The sequence below is a fragment of the Humulus lupulus genome, chromosome 8 (assembly GCF_963169125.1).
Source record: "Humulus lupulus chromosome 8, drHumLupu1.1, whole genome shotgun sequence".
Classification (NCBI taxonomy): Eukaryota; Viridiplantae; Streptophyta; class Magnoliopsida; order Rosales; family Cannabaceae; genus Humulus; species Humulus lupulus.
The window spans coordinates 8,183,328-8,205,040 of NC_084800.1; the positions used below are offsets into that span (position 1 = coordinate 8,183,328).

Consider the following 21,713-nt stretch of genomic DNA (forward strand, 5'->3'; position numbering starts at 1 on the left):
CTGGAAAGTCTCATTGGCAAGCTCTAAAGTGGATTCTTAGGTATATCAAAGGATCACTTGGAAGAGTTTTTGTTTATGGTGGAGCTAGAGAGAAGAGTAGAACAGGTGTTATTGAAGGGTTTGTCAACTCAGACTATGCTGGCTGTCTTGATGCAAGGAAGTCACTCACTAGCTATGTTTTTACTGCTTTTGGCACTGCTATCTGCTGGAAAGCAAACTTGCAAAAGGTTGTAGCCTTATCTACCACTAAGGCAGAATACATGGCACTCACCGAAGTTGTTAAGGAAGCTCTATGGTTGGGAGGCATTGCTAGAGAATTGAAGCTGCAGAACCAAGTCATCACAATTTATTGTGATAACCAAAGTGTCATTCACATGTCCAAGAACCAAGTCTATCATGAAAGGACAAAGCATGTAGACATTAAACTACACTTTGTTAGGGAAGTTATAGCTCGTGGATCAGTTATAGTTGAGAAGAATTCTACTGATCATAACCCTTCAGATATGATCACCAAAGTTCTTCCAAGCAATAAGTTCTTTCACTGCTTGGATCTGATTCAGCTGAAAGGAGATTAAGCCCTTTAGGGGGCTTGAAGTGCAGTCACTAAATCTGGACGTGTTACTGATCCAAGGTGGAGATTTATTAGTTATTTGGCTCAGTCAACATTCTGTTATAACATCCTTTTATCGTTTGTAAATCTGTTTTGACAGTTAATAGTCGGTTGCTACTACTATATATATAACTTTTATTGTATAGTTTTATATGATTTCCAGAAACAGAGAAAAACTTGTAATTTGAGAGATTCAGTACTAGAAGAGAGAGTAGTGAGATCTGTACTCAAAGAAAGTTGAAGATCAAGTTCTAATAAAAGTGACTGCCCGTGGATGTAGGTTAGAGTTGTCTTGTCTCTAATTCGAACCACGTAAAAGAATGTTCTGCATTGTGTTTTTCCAGCTCTGTTTTACTGATTTGTTTATGAGTTATTGTGACTTTTAACTTGGTTGTTTAGTTGTGATTCTTGGAGGTTTGTTTTCTATGGTGAACTTCTTTATTGATCCCTACAATCTTAGCATTATCGAACTCCGAAAATGCATCTTAAACTTCACAACTTACAAAATTTCATAAATTGAAGCAATGCCCACTGCAAATTTCGCTAATTTCTACATTTTAAGAAAAAATATTGCCTGAATAAATTCCAAACCTCAGAAGTTTCATAACTACCCAAAGTCAAGATTCATGCAAATATCTTAACTAGTAATTACAAAATGAGGATTTTTGCAAAAAAAAAAAAACCAACACCGAGAGAGATAACAACATACCAATAACAGAACAATTCTTTTCTCCAACTCAGACACTACAAAAGGTGAAATCCACGTAACCAAACACTTTAAACAGTACGTAACCAGGTTCCACCCACAACCCACGAAGCCACTCCAACGATATCTCAATAATAAAAAAACCAGAACGTTATTTCTCAGTCAAACTCGGAGGAGTTGGAGAGGAAGAGGCATTTTTTTTTATCTTGTTTGCTTAAACAAATTAAAAACAAACTAAAGGGTAAATGGCAATCGGTACCCAGTTAAAGGGGGTGCCCAAGAGTATATATGTACTTTTGTATCACTCAATCAACAAATTCAAATCCAACCATCCAACCTAAAAGTTAACACATCTTATGGCTCACAACACTTGTTGGACTAAGTCCTGCAACCGAGGGAGTAAAGAATTACCCATTTATAAAAACTAAGTTTAAATGTACCATTTTTTTTTATAAAAGGTAAATTACCTTCCCGGCAATATATGCTACATCAAAACTGTTGAGGAAACTCTTTTGCGTAAAAAGTTGGTCTAGATCAAGGCCTGAGGGATAAGGAAGCTTTTGAATGGTCGTACTAATAATACAGAAAGGTGTGAATGGGTGATTAGCCCAAAGCATAGCCAAGAGTGAGATAGTTGATCATAATTGGAATATTTTTTTTTTTAAAAAAACTCACATTTATGGATATGGATAACTCATCAATTTGTTACAACTTTGTGATGTTGCAAGAGAAGCCAAAAACAGAACAACTTGAGAGCCAATATGAAGGAGAAAGCAATATACCAAAAGGCAATACGGAGAAAGTTACAATTACAGGAACCTGTGTAATTAATTAATTAATAGTACTAACATAAGTAAGAAGAAAATGTAGATAACAAATTGCAGTAGAAAGAAGAAGAAAAAACAGTAACAAAAGTGAAAAATGAGAGAACTTGAAAAACCCATATTCATATTCAAAGAAATATGCAAATAAAGCAAAAGGCTTTAGTTTGGAAGTAATAACAAGCCCTCCAAGCTCATCAAACATTGAAAAATGACCACTCGAACTGGAATGGAAGGATCTATTCTTGAACACTGATTATTAATACCAACTCAACTCAATATATATATATATATGGAAAGTACAAAGATTAAGTAATCATTTCGAGTCAAATAATCAAACAGTTTGAAGACATGGATAGAGTATCCAATCCCAAATGAAACAGGAAAGATCACTTCTCTACACGTATGTTACCAATGGAGTGATGTACTTACCACATGAAAATTTTGGTGGTGGTGGTGATGGTGGCTCGGGGTGATTCCGAAAAGATGTATTTTGAGTTCGGCGTCGGCGAAATTGATGGATGGAAGCAAATTGCTAGAGTCGAAGCAAGTTACGGCGACGATCGGATTTTCGACGGTGGAAGGATGAGGTCGCCGCCGGTCGTAAAAAAGAAGATCAGTTGGTAAAAAAAAGAAAAAAAAGATATTTTTTTTGTTGTAAAAAAATATTGAAATAGTATAAGGCCCATATGAGCCGCGTTATGTGATGTGAAGTTAGGTCATTTCTTAACCGCGTTTCTCTAAAAGAAAGATATTTAATTAGTCAATATTCACAGATCGAAGGAAGAATCTCATCCTTCTCTTTTGTGCAATTTCAATTTAATCAACAAAAACCTAGAATCTCATCCCAATTTCAAATCCTTCGAAGCGATCGCCATGGGAAACACAGAGAAGCTGCTTAATCAGATCATGGAGTTGAAATTCACATCCAAATCGCTACAACGCCAGTCCCGAAAGTGTGAGAAGGAAGAGAAGTCGGAGAAGCTCAAGATCAAGAAGGCCATGGAGAAAGGCAACGTCGACGGCGCTAGAATCTACGCTGAGAACGCCATCCGTAAGCGAACCGAGCAGATGAACTATCTCAGGCTATCTTCGCGGCTCGATGCCGTTGTGGCTCGCCTCGACACCCAGGCCAAGATGTCCACCATTAACAAGTCCATGGGCTCGATCGTCAAGTCTCTGGAATCTACTTTGGCTACAGGAAACCTACAGAAGATGTCCGAGACAATGGACCAGTTCGAGAAGCAATTCGTGAACATGGAGGTGCAGGCCGAGTTCATGGAGAGCGCCATGGCTGGGTCAACCTCATTGTCCACTCCCGAGGGCGAGGTCAACAGCCTCATGCAACAGGTGGCCGACGATTACGGCCTCGAGGTCTCGGTGGGGCTGCCGCAGCCGGGCGCGCACGCTGTGCCTACCAAGGAGACCGAGACGATCGACGAAGACAATCTTTCCAGGCGCCTTGCCGAGCTCAAGGCTAAAGGTTAAGAATTTTAAAGAACTCATCCCCTGTAAAGAGGATAAAGGATTTCATATGCGATCTCATTACATATATGTGAGGCCATTAATGTGTATCGATTCGAAACTGAGGCTGCTTTTCGAGAAGTTGGAATTTCATATGTAAATTATAGATATTGCATTTGGGTATTTCTCATTTATCTTTTTCTTAACAATGGTGTCAATTTTCTTCCATATTGGCCAGACATTTCCATGATATTTATGGTCTTTGTGAATAACTTAACTTGGAGCAGTGTCTATGGATTTCTTTTCTGGCTTTTAGGTATGATTAGCTAACGTGTGCAATCGGAATATGTACTATCGATATCAACTTCTGTTAAGAGCATTCTCAAATACAGTATTCGTTTGAAGCACTTGTGTTTGATTGAATTCCAGGTTTGCAACATGATTAGTATCATACTTCTATATTTCTAAACATGTATCTTACAGACTTGCATTGTTCTTTTGTATATAGATATGATATGCATTTCTCTCTTTTTGCTCGAGTTTTTTTGGTCTTACACTAGTTACTTATCTTCATAGTTCATACTTTTTGTAGTAAGTTTTTTATAGTTTGGAGTTGGCCTATTATCTTCTATTTATATTATTGGCTGCTTAGCTTCGAAGGTATTCTCCTAAATGCTATGGTCTTGTTGGTCAAACCATCAAATATGAATTGAAAGCTTGCCTTTTTATCAGAAAAGGAATACATCTCGATAGAAATTGTTTTAGTACCCCTTTAGATTGATTGTACCTCGGATAAATTTCAGTCTATTTAGTGAAAAAAGATTAGTGGATTTGAAGAATGCTACTTTGTGAAGCCTCTTCCTTGGCAGTTTTGAAAATTCTCTTTACATCCGAGAATTTGATTCTTGTCTACGTGAAGTGGATTAGCAATTGGGTTGGGTTCTGCATGTATAAGCTTTGAAGCCAAGTTTGCTGCTTTTTTGGATGTTACACCAAACCAGTTTATGAGTCTGTTTTGTTCTCTTTTTGGGGTTTAAGATCTGATCTGGCTGGTTGATTTGGGTGTTTTTATTTACTTTATGCTATAGATTCAAGTTTCTCGAGTTCAGAACTGTTATCTTTTGTGGACGAGCATTTTAGAGACTATTTTCCTTTGGTTAATTGTTTGAACTGTTACCCTTTTGCTTCTATCTAGTTGCTGTTATTGTTTTTATCTAATTGCTGTCATGTACTAACTACATGTCTATCGGATCCAAGGTTATTTTGAGGTGAGGATCCAAGTTTAAACTTTGAAATCAAATAATGTTATACTGATCAATGATCATATTGCTAGTGAATATTGAATAAGGTGATCAAAATTTATCCGATCAAATTCAGGTAACTGTATTTTGGATTAAAAAATCTTAAAATTTGCATTTGTATAAATTAGATACAATTCAATATCAAAAGTAACCGATTCAATACAGTTAGTATAATAAAATATTATTGTTTATGACTTGTGAGTTTAAGAACTTATTGTTGCTATTTATGACTTGTGGGGTAAATAAAAATGGATGTTTTATTATTTCAATATTTGAATGATTTATTAATTTTGTTGATAAAAAAAATATGAATTTCAGTGATTAACTATCAAAATTAATTAACATTTAAAAGAATAATTATTCTGAAACAAACTATCTAATTGAATTGGTCATTAAAAACCAAAAAAAATTGGATGGACTCCCCTAATCTTGCATTCTGTGTTCACTTTAATTTATTAAGAACTAATTGATTTTGACATCTAGAATCTGATTCATGCTATTGTGTTCTCATAATCTTCTTTATCTCCTTAACATTCTCACAGTCACAGGGGTGCGTAAGAATATCGTTATCCTTATCTGCGGTGTTATTTTTGGTCAGAGTCAACAAAAAAAGAGAAAAATAATCTTATGGCTTATTTCCCAGTTCATCCGAATCCAAATCTTGTTATTCATTTAAGATATATACTTTGGTGCCATTCACTGAAATAATCTGTTTCTATATGTGGAAAATTTCATTATATTCAGAAATGAAAATAGGAAATAACAAGAAACGTTGAATTTATTTTCTTTCCAAAACACCTGAAAACAATGAGAGTGCGTTCTAATTGAAATCCATCAAACAAATAAAATGATGAACACACCTACACTTTTTAAATTTCATTTTATTTAGTATTTCTTTTCTGGATACATTTCTCCCATTTTTCTTTAGGTATTATCTTTGATAATTATGCAAATATTACTCAGTTTATAGAAGTCAAAGAGAAAGCAAAAAAGGCAAAAAAAATGAAGAGAAGAAGAGAGGAGCTAAGTATATTGCAAAAAAAGAACAAATGTCTTCTCACCTTAAAATAATCAGTCAAACTTTATAAATATAAGACAAAAAATAATAATAAAACATAAAACACTAAAAAGACTAAAATAACATTTATTTGTGTTTAGTGTGAAGATGGAGTAATGGAATAATAAATAAGTGTATATTTATAAAATTATTTTTTTAGTCTTATAATTATTTTTAATAATATCTTAAAAAATATAATTATAATTTTAAACAAATTATGACGGAAAATATGAATCATTCTATTAATGGAAGGATTCTACATAAGAGGCTAGAGAATTTACTATCCTCTCATCTATTGTCTATTTTCCTCAATCTTTTTTACAAAATAAGAGCACTTATAATCTCCTCTCACATTTTTTCCGTCCAACCAAACATAATATAAGATAATAATTCTATCAATCTTTATTTACCTTCATTGTATCTTCCTATTCTTTTTTATGTAATTGGTTAAGACTATTTTTTTTATAATAAAAAAAATCCAAACAAAAAAACGAAAGTACATTAGGCAGGGATATGTTGTTCCAATGATTGAGGTTAGAAGAAGAGAGTGACAATTACAGAAAAACAAGAGGTGCCTGCAAAATGCCATGGCAGAGTACTGACAAGGAGGAAGTGGATAAAATGTTATTACTGCATTGGAAACCAAACCCTTCTCTCCAATGCTCACAATACAATACAATATTACAATAAATATATCCCAATTTTTCGAATTTATCGCTTCCTATCTTCGTGACCCCTCTTGCTATAATAACAACTAATGACACCATACTTACTACTGCCCAATTTTTATTATTATTTATGGAGAGTTAAAATGAAAATGAAATTTGCCACTTCTGCCTATTTTATTACAAACTAGACAGACACTATATATCCCCTTGAAATGTGTTATACAATTCTAAAGAATAATTAAATGTAATAACATAAATATAATTAAATAATACATTACCTAAAATTGATACTAAATTTGAAAAAAATTGAAATAATAAGAAAAAAATATAATCTACTTTAATAAACTGAATAGGATAGTTGTATAAAATAAAAGGACAATTGTATCTTCAATAATTGATATTGATAGTTTAGATATACTTAATTTGGATTTGCAAAATAAAAAATAAAAATAAATAAATGGACTTTTAAGTTTTTACTAACTCTCTCTTTTATTAGATGGAGTATTTAAAAATAAGAAAATTAACATTGAACTAGGGAACTTATATGAGATGAGACTTTCCATCAAAATTTACCATAATTGTTTTAAGAATATTTGACAATTAATAAAATAAAGATATAAAATTGGGTGATCAAATATATACTAAAATTGGGTATAATATATAGTTAAAATATTTGAGAATGAAATTAGGTAACTGATTAATAATAAAAATGAGGCAGTTGTTAGCATGGTGATTTGCAAGTTTTGGCACGTCCTTATACACCCACAACAAAATGTGTTTTCTTTCCGTAATTCAATTTTTTCTTTAAAAAGAGTTAAGTTCCCTTGTTTATATTTCTATTTTGGGACTAAAAAATAATAATAATAGAAAAAGTTGAGCAAAATAGCTCTAAATTGAAAAAACAAAAGAGGGAAACTTTTGCTTTCTTAACTTTTTTTATTAGCAAGTAATGAAATCCACGAGTCCATGTTACTCGATTGAATGACTAATCTTTGTTATAGCTTCCCTAAGAAGAATAGCAACAAGTGAAAAAGAAGAAAAAAAAGACAGAAGCTTGGCGAGTTCCAGACAAGTGAACAGCGTGTCTGTCTGTCTACATGGTTTGCTTAATCATCGTAAGCCTCACTTCCCCAATACACGTCCACTCGAACACCTGTACTGTTCTGTTCTGTTCTCTCTTTTGCTCTTTTTCGTTACATTCGAAAATTCCCAACATTTTTCAAATGTCATTTAATAACAACAATTAAACAAACAAATCAAATTGCCTTTACATCTCATCACTCATCTCAATCTAAACCCCACCACAGAGGTAGACAGACGCCCGTTATGAGTGAAAGGCATGGACATTTTTTAGTTATTTCTCAACCCAAAACCAAAAGTCTTGTTCTTTGCTCCGAGCGTTCTTTCTTCGATCCATTAATTAAACAATTGGCATAGCAGTGTTTTTGTCGATTTCTGGGTCTGGGGTTGTAAATATTGGTGAAGTTGTTTCCTTTTTGGGACTAATAAGCTTGTTGCAGTGGGGCTGGAGATGAATGAGCCCGAGGAAGAACAGCCTGCGTTCGAGATTGGGGTAGTGGTTCCAAAGAGGAATGTGAAGGCAGAGGATTCGACTTCTGATTCTGTGGAGGTTCTTGTACGCGAATTTAAGAAACTGGGTCTTATAGTTGAGAGAGTCATTGGTGTTGCTGATGAGTTTATCAAGGTTTTACTATTCTCAATTCCTTTCTCCATTAAAGCACTTTCCTTTTTCTTCATGGAATATTCACTTGTGATGTATAAATGTTTTCCCTTTACTGATTTGATAAATTTGCAAAAGGAACACATGTTTTTGTCATGGCTAACAGTAAAGTTTTTAAATTTTAAACCAAATTATCGCAGCTAGCTGCACCTTTAGAGACTTTGGGGAGGGCGGCAGTCAGTTTGCAAATAAAGAAACGGACCCATATTGGTATAATAGTTAGCATATAATGCAAAGATCATCTCAACTTTTTTATTTATTTTCAAATTTGTCCTGTTCTACCTTTCAATTAGTCCAATAATTGAAGGAATTTATCCTAATACCTGATTTCAGGAGTGGATTTACAATTTGAATGGGAGGAGTTTGAAGCTTTTGTGAGACAACCTGATGGTTCACTGTTCAGTTGGAGTGAGCGGTTTCACTGTTATCAGCACTTGATATATAGAATTGTATGTCATTCAATGACTTCGTATGAAAATATTAATTTCCCTTCAGTGTAATAGAGTTTTATATGCTCTCTCTTCGAATTTTAACCATTAGTATTTTATACATGGTTATACTTCTGCCTGTTGTCACCTTTTGGTGTGATGCATCCAATAATTGAGCTTAGATGGTTCAAGGTTGGATAAGTCACTAATGAATACAACTAACTTCAACTTGATTCCTTTTAATGATGATTAAATGCTTTCCATGTAGTCATGTCTGTCATTGGATTTGAAACAAGTAATTACTATGGCTGTCCAATTAGTATTTGTATGCCTACTTTTGTCTATGATCAATAAAATCCCATCAAGGTAGAAGTAAATTTGAACTTACTGTGAGCTTCTCATCTGTTTGCAAATTTGACAAATGTTTAACAGGAGAATAAGAGCCAGTCAGCTATAATACTGAAACATGATGATAAAGAATTAAAGTGGGAAATTGGGGAATGTTTGCTGCAGAAGTTAAAATCGGAGAGTATTGTTAAAGATGTCTTTCCATTGCATGGTACGCATTAATCTCCTAGCAATGGATGCTTATTAGGTATCAATTTAACTCTAAATGAGATATTTCTTTGGTTGATAGATGAAATAAAGAGAAAGAAACTCATTCACAGTTGGGCCTTACATTGGCGGGACTTCACAAAGCAGCCAATAGATGAGATTTACTCGTACTATGGAACAAAGGTTAGTAATTTTATAGAAAATTATTATTGAGGTACTTGTTTGCCTAGCATATTAATCTTTTTCACAGATTGCAGTCTATTTTGCTTTCCTTGGAATGTATACAAGATGGTTGCTGTTTCCAGCTTTCTTCGGCCTCACCTTGCAGATGATTGATTTTGGGTAAGTCTGCAGTCTACTTCTTAATATCCCTACATATTGTTATCACATATTCGTGCATGTGGTGTGATATTGTTTGTAAGAAAGGTTTCTTGCTTTCTTAGGTCATTGCAGTTACTGGTGCTTCCCATTTTCTTCATATGCATTATACTATGGGCAATCATGTTTTCCCAGTTCTGGAAACGTAAAAATGCTGCCCTTTTGGCGAGGTAACTTTTTTGTGTGAATGGCCTTTTCATAATTTTCAGTTTACTTTGTCTTATATTTATATAATGTTTTCCTTTAACTTCTTCTTGTCTCTGTTGGTTTGGGTATTATAGATGGCAAATTAGTTATCCAATTGGAGCTGATGCTGGATGTAAAATTTTGGGCATGGAGTGGGGTTCCTTACAGTCACCCATAGAAATTATAAGAAAATGGGGAACTGACAACACAAAAGAGAAAGAAGTTTTTCAAAGGAATGAGTGGTTTGGACGAATCAAGAGATTCAGAAATGATGCTTTCGTCATCTTAAGTATTATATGCCTCCAATTGCCATTTGAACTGGCCTATGCTCATACTTACGAGGTTATGGAGTCTGATCTTTTGAAGTAAGGAACCAAGTTATCTTGGCAATATTTTCTTTTCATACTTTCCAAACCAACATTCTCTTCGTTCACAGGGATGGACTAAGTTGCTCAACCTAGTTACATTTTAAAAATTAGTGCATATAACATTCATTGTTTCGGTTGTGTGGATCTGTGTCATGAGAATTGACATTTTAATTCTCTTTGTTTTCAGATTTGGGCTTACAACCATTTATCTTTTTGCCATTCAATATGTTACACAAATCGGGGGTAAGATCTCTGTCAAGCTCATTAAGCATGAAAACAATGAAAACACTGAAAAAAGAGCTGACAGCTTGGTGTATAAGGTATTTAACAGAAAGTGATGCACATCTTGGGTTTTCCTTCCTCCCTAAACGATTATTTTCATATATTTAACAGGATTAATTTCCTTGCAGGTGTTTGGTCTGTATTTTATGCAATCATATATAGGTATTTTCTATCATGCACTACTGCACCGCAGTTTTTCGACTCTCCGCCAAGTCTTGATACAGCGCCTTCTTGTGTCTGAGGTAAACTACATAGATGAATTTTCCTCTTTTTTTCCTTTTTTCTTTTCACTACTCACTAATGTGCTTGAAATATCTTTTGTTAGGTGTTGGAAAACCTGTTGGAGAATTCTTTACCTTATCTTAAATATAGTTATAAGAAATATAGAATTAGGTAAGCTTTCTATTTAACTATCCCCCTGGAACTTCTACATTGCTGGTCGTGCCTTGTAGGTTGCCTAAACTCTTCAGCTGATGCATTTATAAATTTTCTTGTATCTAGACGCAAGAAAAAACAAGAAAAGGGATCGCCAGCTGGGAAGATTCTGTTTTCTTTCAGGGTAGAGAAAGAGTATTTGAAACCTTCTTATTCTGCAAGCATAGGCAACGAGCTTGAAGATGGACTCTTTGATGGTAAAATTCAGTGCATCCAAACACATTCTAATATAATGCTAATCTTGTTCTTATATTTCTAAGAATATACTTCCTATAGGTAGAGTGTTCATATCACTTTAGAAACAAGCTTTCATGGAGTTAGCCACTTTGTTATCCTTAATTTTCTTGTATGAAAAATGTGGGATCCTGGATGTAACTTGAAAAATTAGGAATTTCATGGAGCAATTTGATACTTGTTTTGACTAATCAGGTCCTTGAACCACTTGCAGACTTTTTGGAGTTGGCATTGCAGTTTGGACTCATCATGATGTTTGCTTGTGCATTTCCGCTAACATTTGCCTTTGCTTTTCTGGTATATAATGACCTTAATAACACTTGTATCATTGTTCTATCTGGTTCTTGTTAGTTTTTGTATTCTGAAAGGCCACTCCTTGCAGAACAACATCACTGAAATCAGAACAGATGCAGTAAAGCTGCTTACCATGTTTAGGAGGCCTGTTCCTCGTGCTGCCGTAACTGTTGGAGCTTGGCTGAACATTTTTCAGGTACTTGGACCAAAATAAGGTTCTGGACAGCATATATTTCATTGTCATATTAAGTATGATTGTCTAACTAATGTGCGGATCCTATCATGCTATCCTATTTTCAGTTTCTGGTTGTGATGTCTATATGCACCAACTGCGCACTTTTAGCGTGGTTATACGATCAGGAGGGTAAATGGAAGATAGAACCCGGACTTGCCGCTATCCTTATAATGGAACATGTTCTACTCCTGATAAAGTTTGGATTTTCTCGCTTTGTTCCAGAGGTGATTTCTCTCCTCTTGCTCCGGCATTTTTCATCCAAACCTACTTGTCTTTGTTTAACGAGTAGAATTTCAATTGGTGAAAACAAAAGCATAAACCATCTGGGGTAATCTGCATCTGACTCTGGTTTCTTGTAGGAACCGGCATGGGTGAGAGCTAACCGAATGAAGAATGCTACACAGGCTCAGAACATGTGTTCTAAGCAGCTTTTGCGGACCATGTCTGGAGGAGAGAAGGCATTTGGTCAGGTAAAATGTTCTAATCCGGAGTGTAAAACGGTACCCTCATCTGAACCCATTCAGGAAGATCTTTAAACTAACAAGAGTTCGGCAGAATCAGATAGTTCAGTTGTCATGAAGGTGTAGTTTCATCTAGAAGAAGGCCTTTAATTTGCAGAGATCTATATATAAATATATATATCTATACATATTCATTTCGTGGAATGGAAAAGCTTACCATTCTTGGTTTTGTTCATAGCTAAAGTATCTACTATGATAATATCATATATAGAATAGACCATTTCAGGGATTGGCCCAAGTTTCTTACCACTAACCCCATGAAAAAGGCAGCGCATTCAGAATCAGAACGTGCTCTAAACAGCTTATCAGAACCATGTTTTAGAGGAGAAAAGGATTTTTGTTAAGGTAAAGATTAATGGTTGAGTCACATCATGTCATATGAACAAAGAATTCTATGGCTGAATTGCTTTTGCCTATGTAAGTTTTGACATTTCTTGAGACCCTGTTTTTTCAATCAATACAAATTTTTTTGTACATTGGTATTTGACTATCATGTAAACTATAATATGAAATTGAGCAATGAAATTCTATTAACAGAGCGGGCAACAATAGTTTGAGCCATTTGAAAATCGCTGAATATAACACGTAATAAAGCTAAGCAGCAAGAACAATAAGGGGAAATGTCGATTATATATGTATAAATATGTACATCACTTGAGGCAGAGCTCTTTATTTATGTAACCAAGCTGTCTCAAAAGAATTGTTGTCAACCACTATACAAATATTTCCAATTCAATCCAGTGCAGCAAAAAATAAAACAATCAATCAAGCTAATCTAATCCAACTCATATTTACATCTCAAATTTGCATTGTGACTATCCAAGACAAAAATGTTGCTCTTCTTTCCGATCAAAACCAGAGAAAGCATGCTAAAATCATACTTGAATTGGCCTGTCGTAATTAGCTACGGGAGCCTCCGAAACGACCACTGACTTGGCGAGCATAAGCAACAACAGCCTTAGCCCATCTCTTGATATCATATTTCAACTTGTTTGAGTCCATTTCTTTCAGAGTTTTGCCTGGTTCCATCCTCACCTCCGTGAAAGAGAAACAGCGGCCATACTTGCTACGTTTTGCTGAGATTTCGCGGCCTTTCACAGCTTCACCACGGTTTAGAGAAAGAGTTTTCTTGACAGACATGGTGTTTTGGGAGCCTTTTGATTGACCTGTCTAAGCAACTAATTATGCTATTTGATTCGTATTATACGTGTTGGGTCTACATTTATAAAGGTAGAGAATTAAACCAAGACAAGTAACTTGGATGCAAATACGTGTGGCAACATTGACTTGACCATTTCAAAATTCCCATTACATAGTACAATAGACACAAGGTTTTAGTGTCTAAAATACATATATTACTTTATACACAGTTGTTTAGATAACTTGTTCTCACGAAAGAGAATAAAAATATATGATACATCAGAGCTATACCAAATGGTAAGTAGTTTAGTTTATGTTTCAGGTGACTATATTGTCTTTTTATAACTTTGTACTTTAAAATATTCCTTTATTAGTAGTCTCTGCCTTCTTTCCTCTTGGTCAAAGGAATAAACAGTTAAATGAAACACCACACGTTTTCATGTACAATACAAAGACATTAGTTATCTCAGAAAACTCTATTTGAATTTTCTTACGGAGAAAAGTAGATACGTATAATAAAATAGTAACAAGTAATTGAGATCGATAGCGAGCAAGGCTTCTATTTCAGATTCTTGATACGAATATCTTTTCTAGGCCTAAGAACATTCAAATCAAATCAAATAATATATGAAGTTACTATAGTATTCAGTGTGGCAACTACCAATGATTATAATGTTGACTTTTATTTTAAATTAAAAAAATGTATATTTATAAATATCTTTATGTGCAAGTAACCATCATATATACACATAAATATTAGCAAGTTGAATCTTAAAGAACTTTTGCCACTTCCACACAACACCATAATTAATATAAGACCAACTACAGCAATAGATCCTTATATTCCCTTGTTTGACATGAACTGCAAACCTTTCATTAGCAGTACTAATTGGACCAACAAACCAAATCATTAACAAGCGCCCAAGAGAGATACTTTAGCTGCGGTTGAGTACCAAGTCTTTATAAGTCTTCTTCCATTTCTGACTTGCAACTTCTCATTTGTAAGCTCCATTACCCATTTTTTTTGTAACTGGAACACAATAATTCTGCGATTTCTGAAGCTGAAGATCCTTCAACCGTCACTAAGCTATGAATCCAGAATAGTAATCTCTTTAACACTACATATAAGCTTTATTGATGATCTATATGTTAAATAACATATTTATGCTGCGCTTAATTTGATCAATATTGGATTTTGTATCAAACCCACCTCATATTTTTTTCTTGGGAACTATATAAAAAGTAATGGTTTCCAAAATTTTGATATCTGGGTTGCAGTTTATAGTCTTCGATTGAAAGCTTGGTTAGTTGATATGGGTGTTTGACTACTTTGTCAAATGAATTGCCTTTATTTTGAATTGTGTTAGATGTAATAGATTACCCTCTTGTAACGAGTTGAATACTTTTTGGTTCTGACTTTGAATGGTAAAATAGTACGTTAACTTTATGGCTGAAGAACCTTGCTGTTCTCTCCTCAACATTTATTTAGTACTTTGTGTGATGAGAATTTACAGAACGATAATAACTTTTTTGCTTATACAGTTTATGTTTACTATGAGCTTAAAAACATATGACATAAAAGTTTGATCTTTTCCTTTTGTTGCAGTGATTATCTTTTTAAACTTTTGCTAATCGGAGACTCTGCTGTTGGCAAGTCATGTCTTCTGCTGAGATTTGCGGTAGGAATTCAATATTTCATTACTTTACTTCTGGACAATTAAACCAACCAAAAGACACTATAAAATATTTAAACCACAAGAATTTTCTTGTAAATGAAAAACAAAGTACTTATGATACTGATAGAAGATATAGATTGATTTGAGTACTTGTTATAGTTTTGCTTCAATAATGAATGAACAATCCTTATTTTTTTTTTCTGAAAATTTAGTTTCATGTTTTGTAGGATGACTCCTACGTAGAAACTTACATCAGTACCATCGGAGTGGACTTTGTAAGTACAGTAAAGGGAAATGATTGTTCAAGGTTTCATCATTAGAGCTCAACATTTTTTATTACAACTATGCTTTTTCTATGTAGAAAATTCGAACAGTGGAGCAAGATGAGAAGACCATCAAACTTCAGATTGTAAGTACATTTTTTTGGTCTAGAAATGAATGTTTCCCCATCCAGATCATTGAATCTCCATTTTTTTGTTTCCACTTCTTTGTAGTGGGATACCGCTGGTCAAGAACGTTTTCGTACAATCACAAACAGCTACTACCGTGGTGCTCATGGCATTATTGTATGTATTAGTATTATTAACCTTTTCATTTCTTAATTTTGGAACTTGTTTCTGCAAGAATCATAAAGGACTTGTTTTTTTTTCGTTCTGCAAGGTTGTATATGATGTAACTGATGAAGAAAGTTTCAAACATGTCAAAGGCTGGCTGCAAGAAATTGATAAATATACCAAAGGAAATGTGACCAAGCTTTTAGTTGGAAACAAGTGTGACTTAACTGACAAGAAAGTGGTTTCTTATGATACTGCCAAGGTAATATTAGTTGCTAACTTTTCGTTCATAATCATATATGATATATCAGAAATTTTGTTAGAATTCTTTATATATTCGTATTGTTTTAAATGTATTTATGATTTTTGAAAGGCATTTGCCGATGAGGTCGGAATACCATTCTTTGAAACAAGTGCTAAAGATGCCACTAATGTTGAGCAGACTTTCCTGACTATGGTTGCAGATATAAAGAGTCGGTCAGTCATCTAATTTTTTCATTTGTTTAGCAATCAATAATAAAATCTCTCTTACGATTTGTTTTTCCCTTCTTTAGGATGGTCAGTCAACCAACAACTTCGGACAAACCCGCTGTGTGGCGTATGCAGGGCAAGCCAGTGGCTCAAAACTCTTCCTGTTGTTCCTCCTAACCTGCTGCTTTTGACTAACTATATAGTTGTAAAATTCAGCCACGAACAACTTTGTTTTTCGAATTGTTGCTTTGTTTATTTAAATTAGCCCAGTATACAGAAACTCTTTAAAATTTTTAGCTATATTTTATTAACTAATATTAAAAATGGGCAGTTGTCAAATTTAACTTGCCTTTTCTTTCTCAGATAGCAGTTACAGTTAATGCATCTTCCGCTTGATTAATCTCCATCTTGAGATATGATGTTCCTCTTAATAATAATGGTGTTAACAAGTGACCAAAACTGACCAATTTTGTATTTTGTTAGTCTTCTTCAAGGTCAAAATGTTGAGAAATAAGACATTTACGCCCGTCAGTTGAGTAGGAATAAGGAAGTTATGTTAGAATGTTAAGCTTCTTGTTTAGGCAGTCAGCTACTAAAAAGGTCGAATAGCTTCATGCACGTAACACGGTACGAGAAGATAAATATAATTTGTTTACCATGTAATAAGTATTCTCCATTTGAACAAAAAGTGCGCGTCAAGTCGAGAAAAACAAACTTAATCTTTATCCAAAAAAATCCTAATACTGAAACATAAATCATATCCAAAATTAAGATTAACAACCTTAATAAAGAAATTCCAAAATCCATAAGACATCTGGAAATAAAGGACTCAAAATCAGGAATAAAACTAGGGCATCTCTCACTTCCTACCACGGATCTTCAGAGCCTGTCTGTTCCTCTTCTTAACACCAGACTTGGAAACCTTGAGGCTTCTGTGCACAACGCTCAACCTTGCAAGGGCTGCATGCTTTAAATCAGGCCTGTAGTAGTTATCAGACACCTGCATTTAGCGGGAAAAAAACAATAAATACTTGTACAACTTGACATGCAAATTAAAAAAGCGAGCTATTATTTCAAAACAGGAAGATCCTATCTAGAAAGACAAAGTTAGCATCATTGACAACAAACAATAGCATTTGCTCAGAAGCCAAGCGTAACAAAAATATTTCATTGAAGAAACCATTCAGGATGGTCCATCTTACATGTTAAAAGCCTCATCACCGCGAAAGACAAGATCAGATATAAGATTATAGGAATTCTCTACAAAGGTGGATGTAAAGAAAAGTTCTAACAAAAGTACAAAGTATCTAGAGGGACAAGCTGACATCTTTCCTACAAACACAAATCGTATCAACAATGCAAGCCAAAGTGCCAAAAACCTATATCGTGTGCTCAGAAGCCAAGCGTAACAAGAATATCTCATTGAAGAAACCATTCAAGATGGTCCTTCTTACATGTTAAAGCCTCATCACTGCAGAAGACAATCAGCTACAAGAAGATAGGAGTAGTCTGCAAAGGTACAAAAAGTTGGGAGCAATTCATCCTTAAGATAATGGTTTAACAAACGTGTGAAACTATCCAGAGAGACAAGCTAACATCTTTCCTACAGACACAATTATCTACAAGAAAGGCAGAGCCAGAAACAAGCAATAGCATATGCTCAGAAGCCAAGCGTAACAAGAATATCTCATTGAAGAAACCATTCAAGATGGTCCGTCTTACATGTTAAAGCCTCATCACCGCAGAAGACAATCTAAGCTAAACAATATGGGAGCAACCCTATAGAGGTACATGATCCTAATGAACTATATAGAGAGACGAGCTGTCATTTTTCTTACAATGACACACTATCTTCAAAACTTTATACAATAAGGGCAAAGCTTGATTCCATCAATAACATATGCTCAGAAGCCAAGCGTAACAAGAATATCTCATTGACAGACCATCCAAGATAATCCGTCTTACATGTTAAAGCCTCATCACCGCAGAAGACAATATATCAGCTAGACAAGGTTGAGTTTAAAACCACAAAAGGTCATTGTCCTAAAATTATGATTCAAAAAAAGTACAAACTACCTAGAGAGACAATCTGATGTCCTTCCTACAACCACACCACTATCTTCAAAACATTCTCCAAGAAAGGCAAAGTTAGAAACCATCTATGGCATATGCTCAGAAGCCAAGCGTAACAAGAATATCTCACTGACAAAACCATTCAAGATGGGCTGTCTTACATGTTAAAGCCTCATCACCGCAGAAGACAATATATCAGCTAGACGAGGTTGAGTTAAACCCACAAAAGGACGTATTCCTAAAGATAATGATTCTACAAAAGTACAAGCTACCTAGAGAGACTGAGAGACAAGCTGACGTCTTTCCTACAAACACACCACTATCTTCAAAACATTCTGCATGAAAGGCAAAGCTAGAAACCATCTATGGCATATGCTCAGAAGCCAAGCGTAACAAGAATATCTCACTGACAAAACCATTCAAGATGGGCTGTCTTACATGTTAAAGCCTCATCACTGCAGAAGACAATATATCAGCTAGACGAGGTTGAGTTAAACCCACAAAAGGATATATTCCTAAAGATAATGATTCTACAAAAGTACAAGCTACCTAGAGAGACTGAGAGACAAGCTGACGTCTTTCCTACAAACACACCACTATCTTCAAAACATTCTGCATGAAAGGCAAAGCTAGAGACCGTCAATAGCATATCCTCAGAAGCCAGGCGTAACAAGAATAACTCGTTGAAGAAATCATCCAAGATGGTCTGTGTTACATGCTAAAGCCTCTTCACCGCAGAGACTATACGAGTTTAATCCTCAAATTTACACGTTCCTAAAGATAGTAGTGTAACACAAGTACAAAACTAGTAGGAATCATCTAGGAATCTAGATGACATCATACCTACAAAGATGCAACTATCTTCAAAACATTCTATAAAAAGGCAAGCTAGATGCCATTAATGAAATGCTCAGAAGCCAAGCGTAACAAGAGTATTTCATTGAAGAAACCATTCATGATGGATACCTCTTACATGTTAGAGGCTCATCACCGCAGAAGACAATTTACAAACAAGGCATGCATATAAACTTGAAGCAAGCATTCACTGGATCTCACAATTCCTAACTTGACATTCTATTTTGCTAACTAGAGAGAACATGTAAACCAGGGCCAAATCATTCATACAAATAGATTAGTGATTAGTAAAAATAAAACAAAACAATATTATAAGAGACTTGTAATACCTGGTTTTTGACAGCATCAGCCATCCTGCCGAACTCTTTCTTCATAACAGACTTGTGAAGCAAAGCAGCAGGCTTGTTCTGCTTCTTGGTCTTAGATGTTGCAAGCAACACGCCTTGATCTTTACCAGCGGGTTGAACGGTGACAGTCTTCTTGTTAGACAAACCTAATAAAAGAATCCAACAATTGAGTAAACTAACAATATTTAAAATAACCAAGTGTTAAAGCTTCCGACTTTGAACTAGGAGAAATGAAATTTAGCAAAAACATAAAAAAACCTCCATTTTATCATCCAAACTTTCTTATCATTTAACTCATCCATTATTTGAAAATCAAATGACAAACCGGTTTAAGATCTCATCAAACATAATTCACAGTTTCAAATATTCTACGAATTGGCAAACATTAGATATTAAATCATAAAACAAAGGCAAACGAAACGGAAAACAAAAAACAAAAACAAATCTCATCAACCAAACAGTGAAAGCAACATAATCAAATAAAAAAGATCAGCTCAACAAAGCAAATGTAAGTACCAGAGTGCTTGTACGAGTTAAGATTGCACAAGTTGTTGCTCTCCTTGCTGAACTGCACACTTGCGTTTCCTCGCCCGAACTGCTTCACCAGAAATGAGTTGTTCTTCTTAACGATCTCCCAGATCAACTGCCCAGGTACGGTGGCCATTGCTTCCTACCCTGCAACACAGAACAAACATAAGATCACCCATAGCAATCGCTTCAAAACCATTACGTATACACTTTGAGGAAGAGCAAGAACCTCTAGGGTTTTTCTTCGGGCTCTATCGGCGGATCTTCGAAAGAGAGTGAGAGCAGTTAGCAGAAGAAGGCGCCGATGTTAGGTTTTATATACTGAAAAACCCTAATTGCCTCGCACAGAAGCCCTGAAGGAACTTTCTTTATTACATTTAAGCCCTCCAAGAAAATGACCAGACTACCCATGCTCAATATTACTGTAATAGCTACTTTTTGCTATACGACACATCATTTGTTTTGAAAGTGATAAGTATAATGTCGTTTGATTGTAAACCGACATGTCGCTTAAAAACTCAGCAGTATAGATTTATGTTATAAACGACAAACTCTCTGTCAGCCCCTTCCTAAGTTTGCCACTATCCATCAAAAAAACGACAGTCGTTTAAAGTTAACAAGTCACCCTTGGCCCTCGGGGCTGATGTAATTTTTTTTTTAACAAAAGACATGATGAGGTATGTAATTTTTTTTTTTTTTTTTGTCAAAAAGAGAGTATTACAATTACTAGTTGAGTAATGTGCACATAATTTTTGCTACAAAAATTATATAAAAAATGGGGCATCAATTTTATGTCACTATTTTTTTCATACTAATAACAATCGGTACCTAGGATTTCAGTTCATGCTAACTAACTCATAGTAGAATGTAATCTTGCACCAACAACCACTGCTCCTCTATGCTTTTTCCTATGGTTCTTCAATTTGTGCTCAAATCAATTGGGATGATTGTGCTTTCTTCTCTGATTGTTTGATGCTATGTAAGGTATGATTCTTCACTTTTCTATTCTTGTGTTTATGAGTTGTTTGCATTTATGAAATTTTTTTTGTTTTGGATTAGGCATATAATAAGAATGTTCATTCTCTTGTTACTTAGCCTTTAACAACAAAGAGCCCCTGATGTAGTCATCACTTTTCTTTCGGAGATTTAGTTTTGTGAATTTTTTTTTATCAAAAATAAAAAAAAAGTGTGTGGTATAATTTATAAATAAATGGTTCATTCAAATTGTATCACTCACCAACCTAAGTTTTTCAATTAAAGTCATATATAAGGGTTTTTTATTTTTATTTTAAAAAATTGAAGTGCTAATTAAGCTAAGCCTGTTTACTTGTTTTTAAAAAAAAGAGTAATGAATATTTTATTCAATGGCTATAATGAATCATAGTCTTAATTGGTCAAGCAATACTTAAAAAGTGGCATAGTTTTCACAATAGAGAAAGCCTAATAAAGGCTAACCAAAACAAGTACACTAACATAGTAAATCAGCCCAAGTACAATAGTCATTCCTAAATAAGGATAGGCCCTCGTAAGTAGAAAATTGAAAAATACATATCTAATGCCCCATCCAAATGCGTAACACATAAGGTCACATTTTAAAGATCTTGCAATTGAGTAACGGTGCTCCAAATGGAATCGACGACACTATCAAAATACAAACTAGATGAGAGAAGAGATCCTACAAAAATGGTTCAACCCGTTGTGATACAACACCATCATTCTAAAACTAACCTCAATAGAAACAAAACAAACATTTAAACCAAGACAAAATTAGTTAAATCTAAATCC

General features: G+C 34.5%; 4 protein-coding genes and 8 non-coding genes across 13 annotated transcripts; 3 read left to right on the forward strand and 9 right to left on the reverse strand.

Moving 5' to 3' along the window:
• Nucleotides 1–2,345: 2,345 nt before the first annotated feature.
• On the forward strand, nt 2,346–3,887 carry LOC133794430 (ESCRT-related protein CHMP1B-like). The gene has a single exon (XM_062231650.1). It carries the CDS (start codon nt 3,014–3,016, stop codon nt 3,623–3,625), a length of 612 nt encoding a protein of 203 aa, XP_062087634.1. The 5' UTR covers nt 2,346–3,013; the 3' UTR covers nt 3,626–3,887.
• A 3,728-nt stretch (nt 3,888–7,615) lies between these two features.
• Nucleotides 7,616–12,758, forward strand: LOC133794431 (anoctamin-like protein At1g73020). Of its 2 annotated transcripts, none has more exons than XM_062231652.1 (17): nt 7,616–7,742; nt 8,148–8,332; nt 8,509–8,578; nt 8,702–8,817; nt 9,229–9,355; nt 9,434–9,534; nt 9,602–9,693; nt 9,795–9,899; nt 10,011–10,280; nt 10,471–10,603; nt 10,694–10,807; nt 10,891–10,958; nt 11,067–11,197; nt 11,449–11,531; nt 11,617–11,724; nt 11,829–11,987; nt 12,123–12,758. In XM_062231652.1, exons 2-17 carry the CDS (start codon nt 8,159–8,161, stop codon nt 12,297–12,299), a joined length of 2,028 nt encoding a protein of 675 aa, XP_062087636.1. In that variant the 5' UTR covers nt 7,616–7,742; nt 8,148–8,158; the 3' UTR covers nt 12,300–12,758. The 2 variants fall into 2 exon arrangements, with proteins under 2 accessions (XP_062087636.1, XP_062087635.1); XM_062231651.1 differs by having other exon boundaries at nt 7,653–7,782.
• A 1,475-nt stretch (nt 12,759–14,233) lies between these two features.
• LOC133794432 (ras-related protein RIC1-like) lies at nt 14,234–16,487 on the forward strand. Its single transcript, XM_062231653.1, has 8 exons — nt 14,234–14,527; nt 15,031–15,103; nt 15,328–15,375; nt 15,462–15,509; nt 15,595–15,666; nt 15,761–15,916; nt 16,028–16,131; nt 16,209–16,487. Exons 1-8 carry the CDS (start codon nt 14,514–14,516, stop codon nt 16,300–16,302), a joined length of 609 nt encoding a protein of 202 aa, XP_062087637.1. The 5' UTR covers nt 14,234–14,513; the 3' UTR covers nt 16,303–16,487.
• A 270-nt stretch (nt 16,488–16,757) lies between these two features.
• LOC133794433 (large ribosomal subunit protein eL28y-like) lies at nt 16,758–20,309 on the reverse strand. The gene is made up of 4 exons (XM_062231654.1): nt 20,158–20,309; nt 19,917–20,075; nt 19,383–19,546; nt 16,758–17,125 (listed from the first exon to the last, which is right to left on the reverse strand). Exons 2-4 carry the CDS (start codon nt 20,062–20,064, stop codon nt 16,985–16,987), a joined length of 453 nt encoding a protein of 150 aa, XP_062087638.1. The 5' UTR covers nt 20,065–20,075; nt 20,158–20,309; the 3' UTR covers nt 16,758–16,984.
• LOC133799158 (small nucleolar RNA R24) lies at nt 17,261–17,352 on the reverse strand. Its single transcript, XR_009876354.1, has one exon. It is a non-coding gene; the product is annotated as a small nucleolar RNA R24 (small nucleolar RNA).
• On the reverse strand, nt 17,513–17,603 carry LOC133799157 (small nucleolar RNA R24). The gene has a single exon (XR_009876353.1). It is a non-coding gene; the product is annotated as a small nucleolar RNA R24 (small nucleolar RNA).
• LOC133799159 (small nucleolar RNA R24) lies at nt 17,781–17,871 on the reverse strand. The gene has a single exon (XR_009876355.1). It is a non-coding gene; the product is annotated as a small nucleolar RNA R24 (small nucleolar RNA).
• Nucleotides 18,025–18,114, reverse strand: LOC133799160 (small nucleolar RNA R24). Its single transcript, XR_009876356.1, has one exon. It is a non-coding gene; the product is annotated as a small nucleolar RNA R24 (small nucleolar RNA).
• On the reverse strand, nt 18,293–18,383 carry LOC133799162 (small nucleolar RNA R24). Its single transcript, XR_009876358.1, has one exon. It is a non-coding gene; the product is annotated as a small nucleolar RNA R24 (small nucleolar RNA).
• On the reverse strand, nt 18,570–18,660 carry LOC133799161 (small nucleolar RNA R24). Its single transcript, XR_009876357.1, has one exon. It is a non-coding gene; the product is annotated as a small nucleolar RNA R24 (small nucleolar RNA).
• LOC133799163 (small nucleolar RNA R24) lies at nt 18,847–18,937 on the reverse strand. Its single transcript, XR_009876359.1, has one exon. It is a non-coding gene; the product is annotated as a small nucleolar RNA R24 (small nucleolar RNA).
• LOC133799156 (small nucleolar RNA R24) lies at nt 19,104–19,195 on the reverse strand. Its single transcript, XR_009876352.1, has one exon. It is a non-coding gene; the product is annotated as a small nucleolar RNA R24 (small nucleolar RNA).
• Nucleotides 20,310–21,713: the final 1,404 nt, after the last annotated feature.

Coding starts and splice junctions, on each gene's coding strand:
- LOC133794431 (XM_062231651.1), top strand. CDS start 7,725: ATGGTTTGCTTAATCATCGTAAGCCTCACTTCCCCAATACACGTCCAC. Junction 7,783..8,147: donor ACACGTCCACTCGAACACCT/GTACTGTTCTGT, acceptor AGCTTGTTGCAG/TGGGGCTGGAGATGAATGAG. Junction 9,900..10,010: donor AATGCTGCCCTTTTGGCGAG/GTAACTTTTTTG, acceptor TGGGTATTATAG/ATGGCAAATTAGTTATCCAA.
- LOC133794430 (XM_062231650.1), top strand. CDS start 3,014: ATGGGAAACACAGAGAAGCTGCTTAATCAGATCATGGAGTTGAAATTC.
- LOC133794432 (XM_062231653.1), top strand. Junction 15,667..15,760: donor GTGGTGCTCATGGCATTATT/GTATGTATTAGT, acceptor TCGTTCTGCAAG/GTTGTATATGATGTAACTGA. Junction 16,132..16,208: donor GTTGCAGATATAAAGAGTCG/GTCAGTCATCTA, acceptor TCCCTTCTTTAG/GATGGTCAGTCAACCAACAA.
- LOC133794433 (XM_062231654.1), bottom strand. CDS start 20,064: ATGGCCACCGTACCTGGGCAGTTGATCTGGGAGATCGTTAAGAAGAAC. Junction 19,547..19,916: donor TAACTCGTACAAGCACTCTG/GTACTTACATTT, acceptor TTCTTTTATTAG/GTTTGTCTAACAAGAAGACT. Junction 17,126..19,382: donor CTGATGCTGTCAAAAACCAG/GTATTACAAGTC, acceptor CGCTAAATGCAG/GTGTCTGATAACTACTACAG.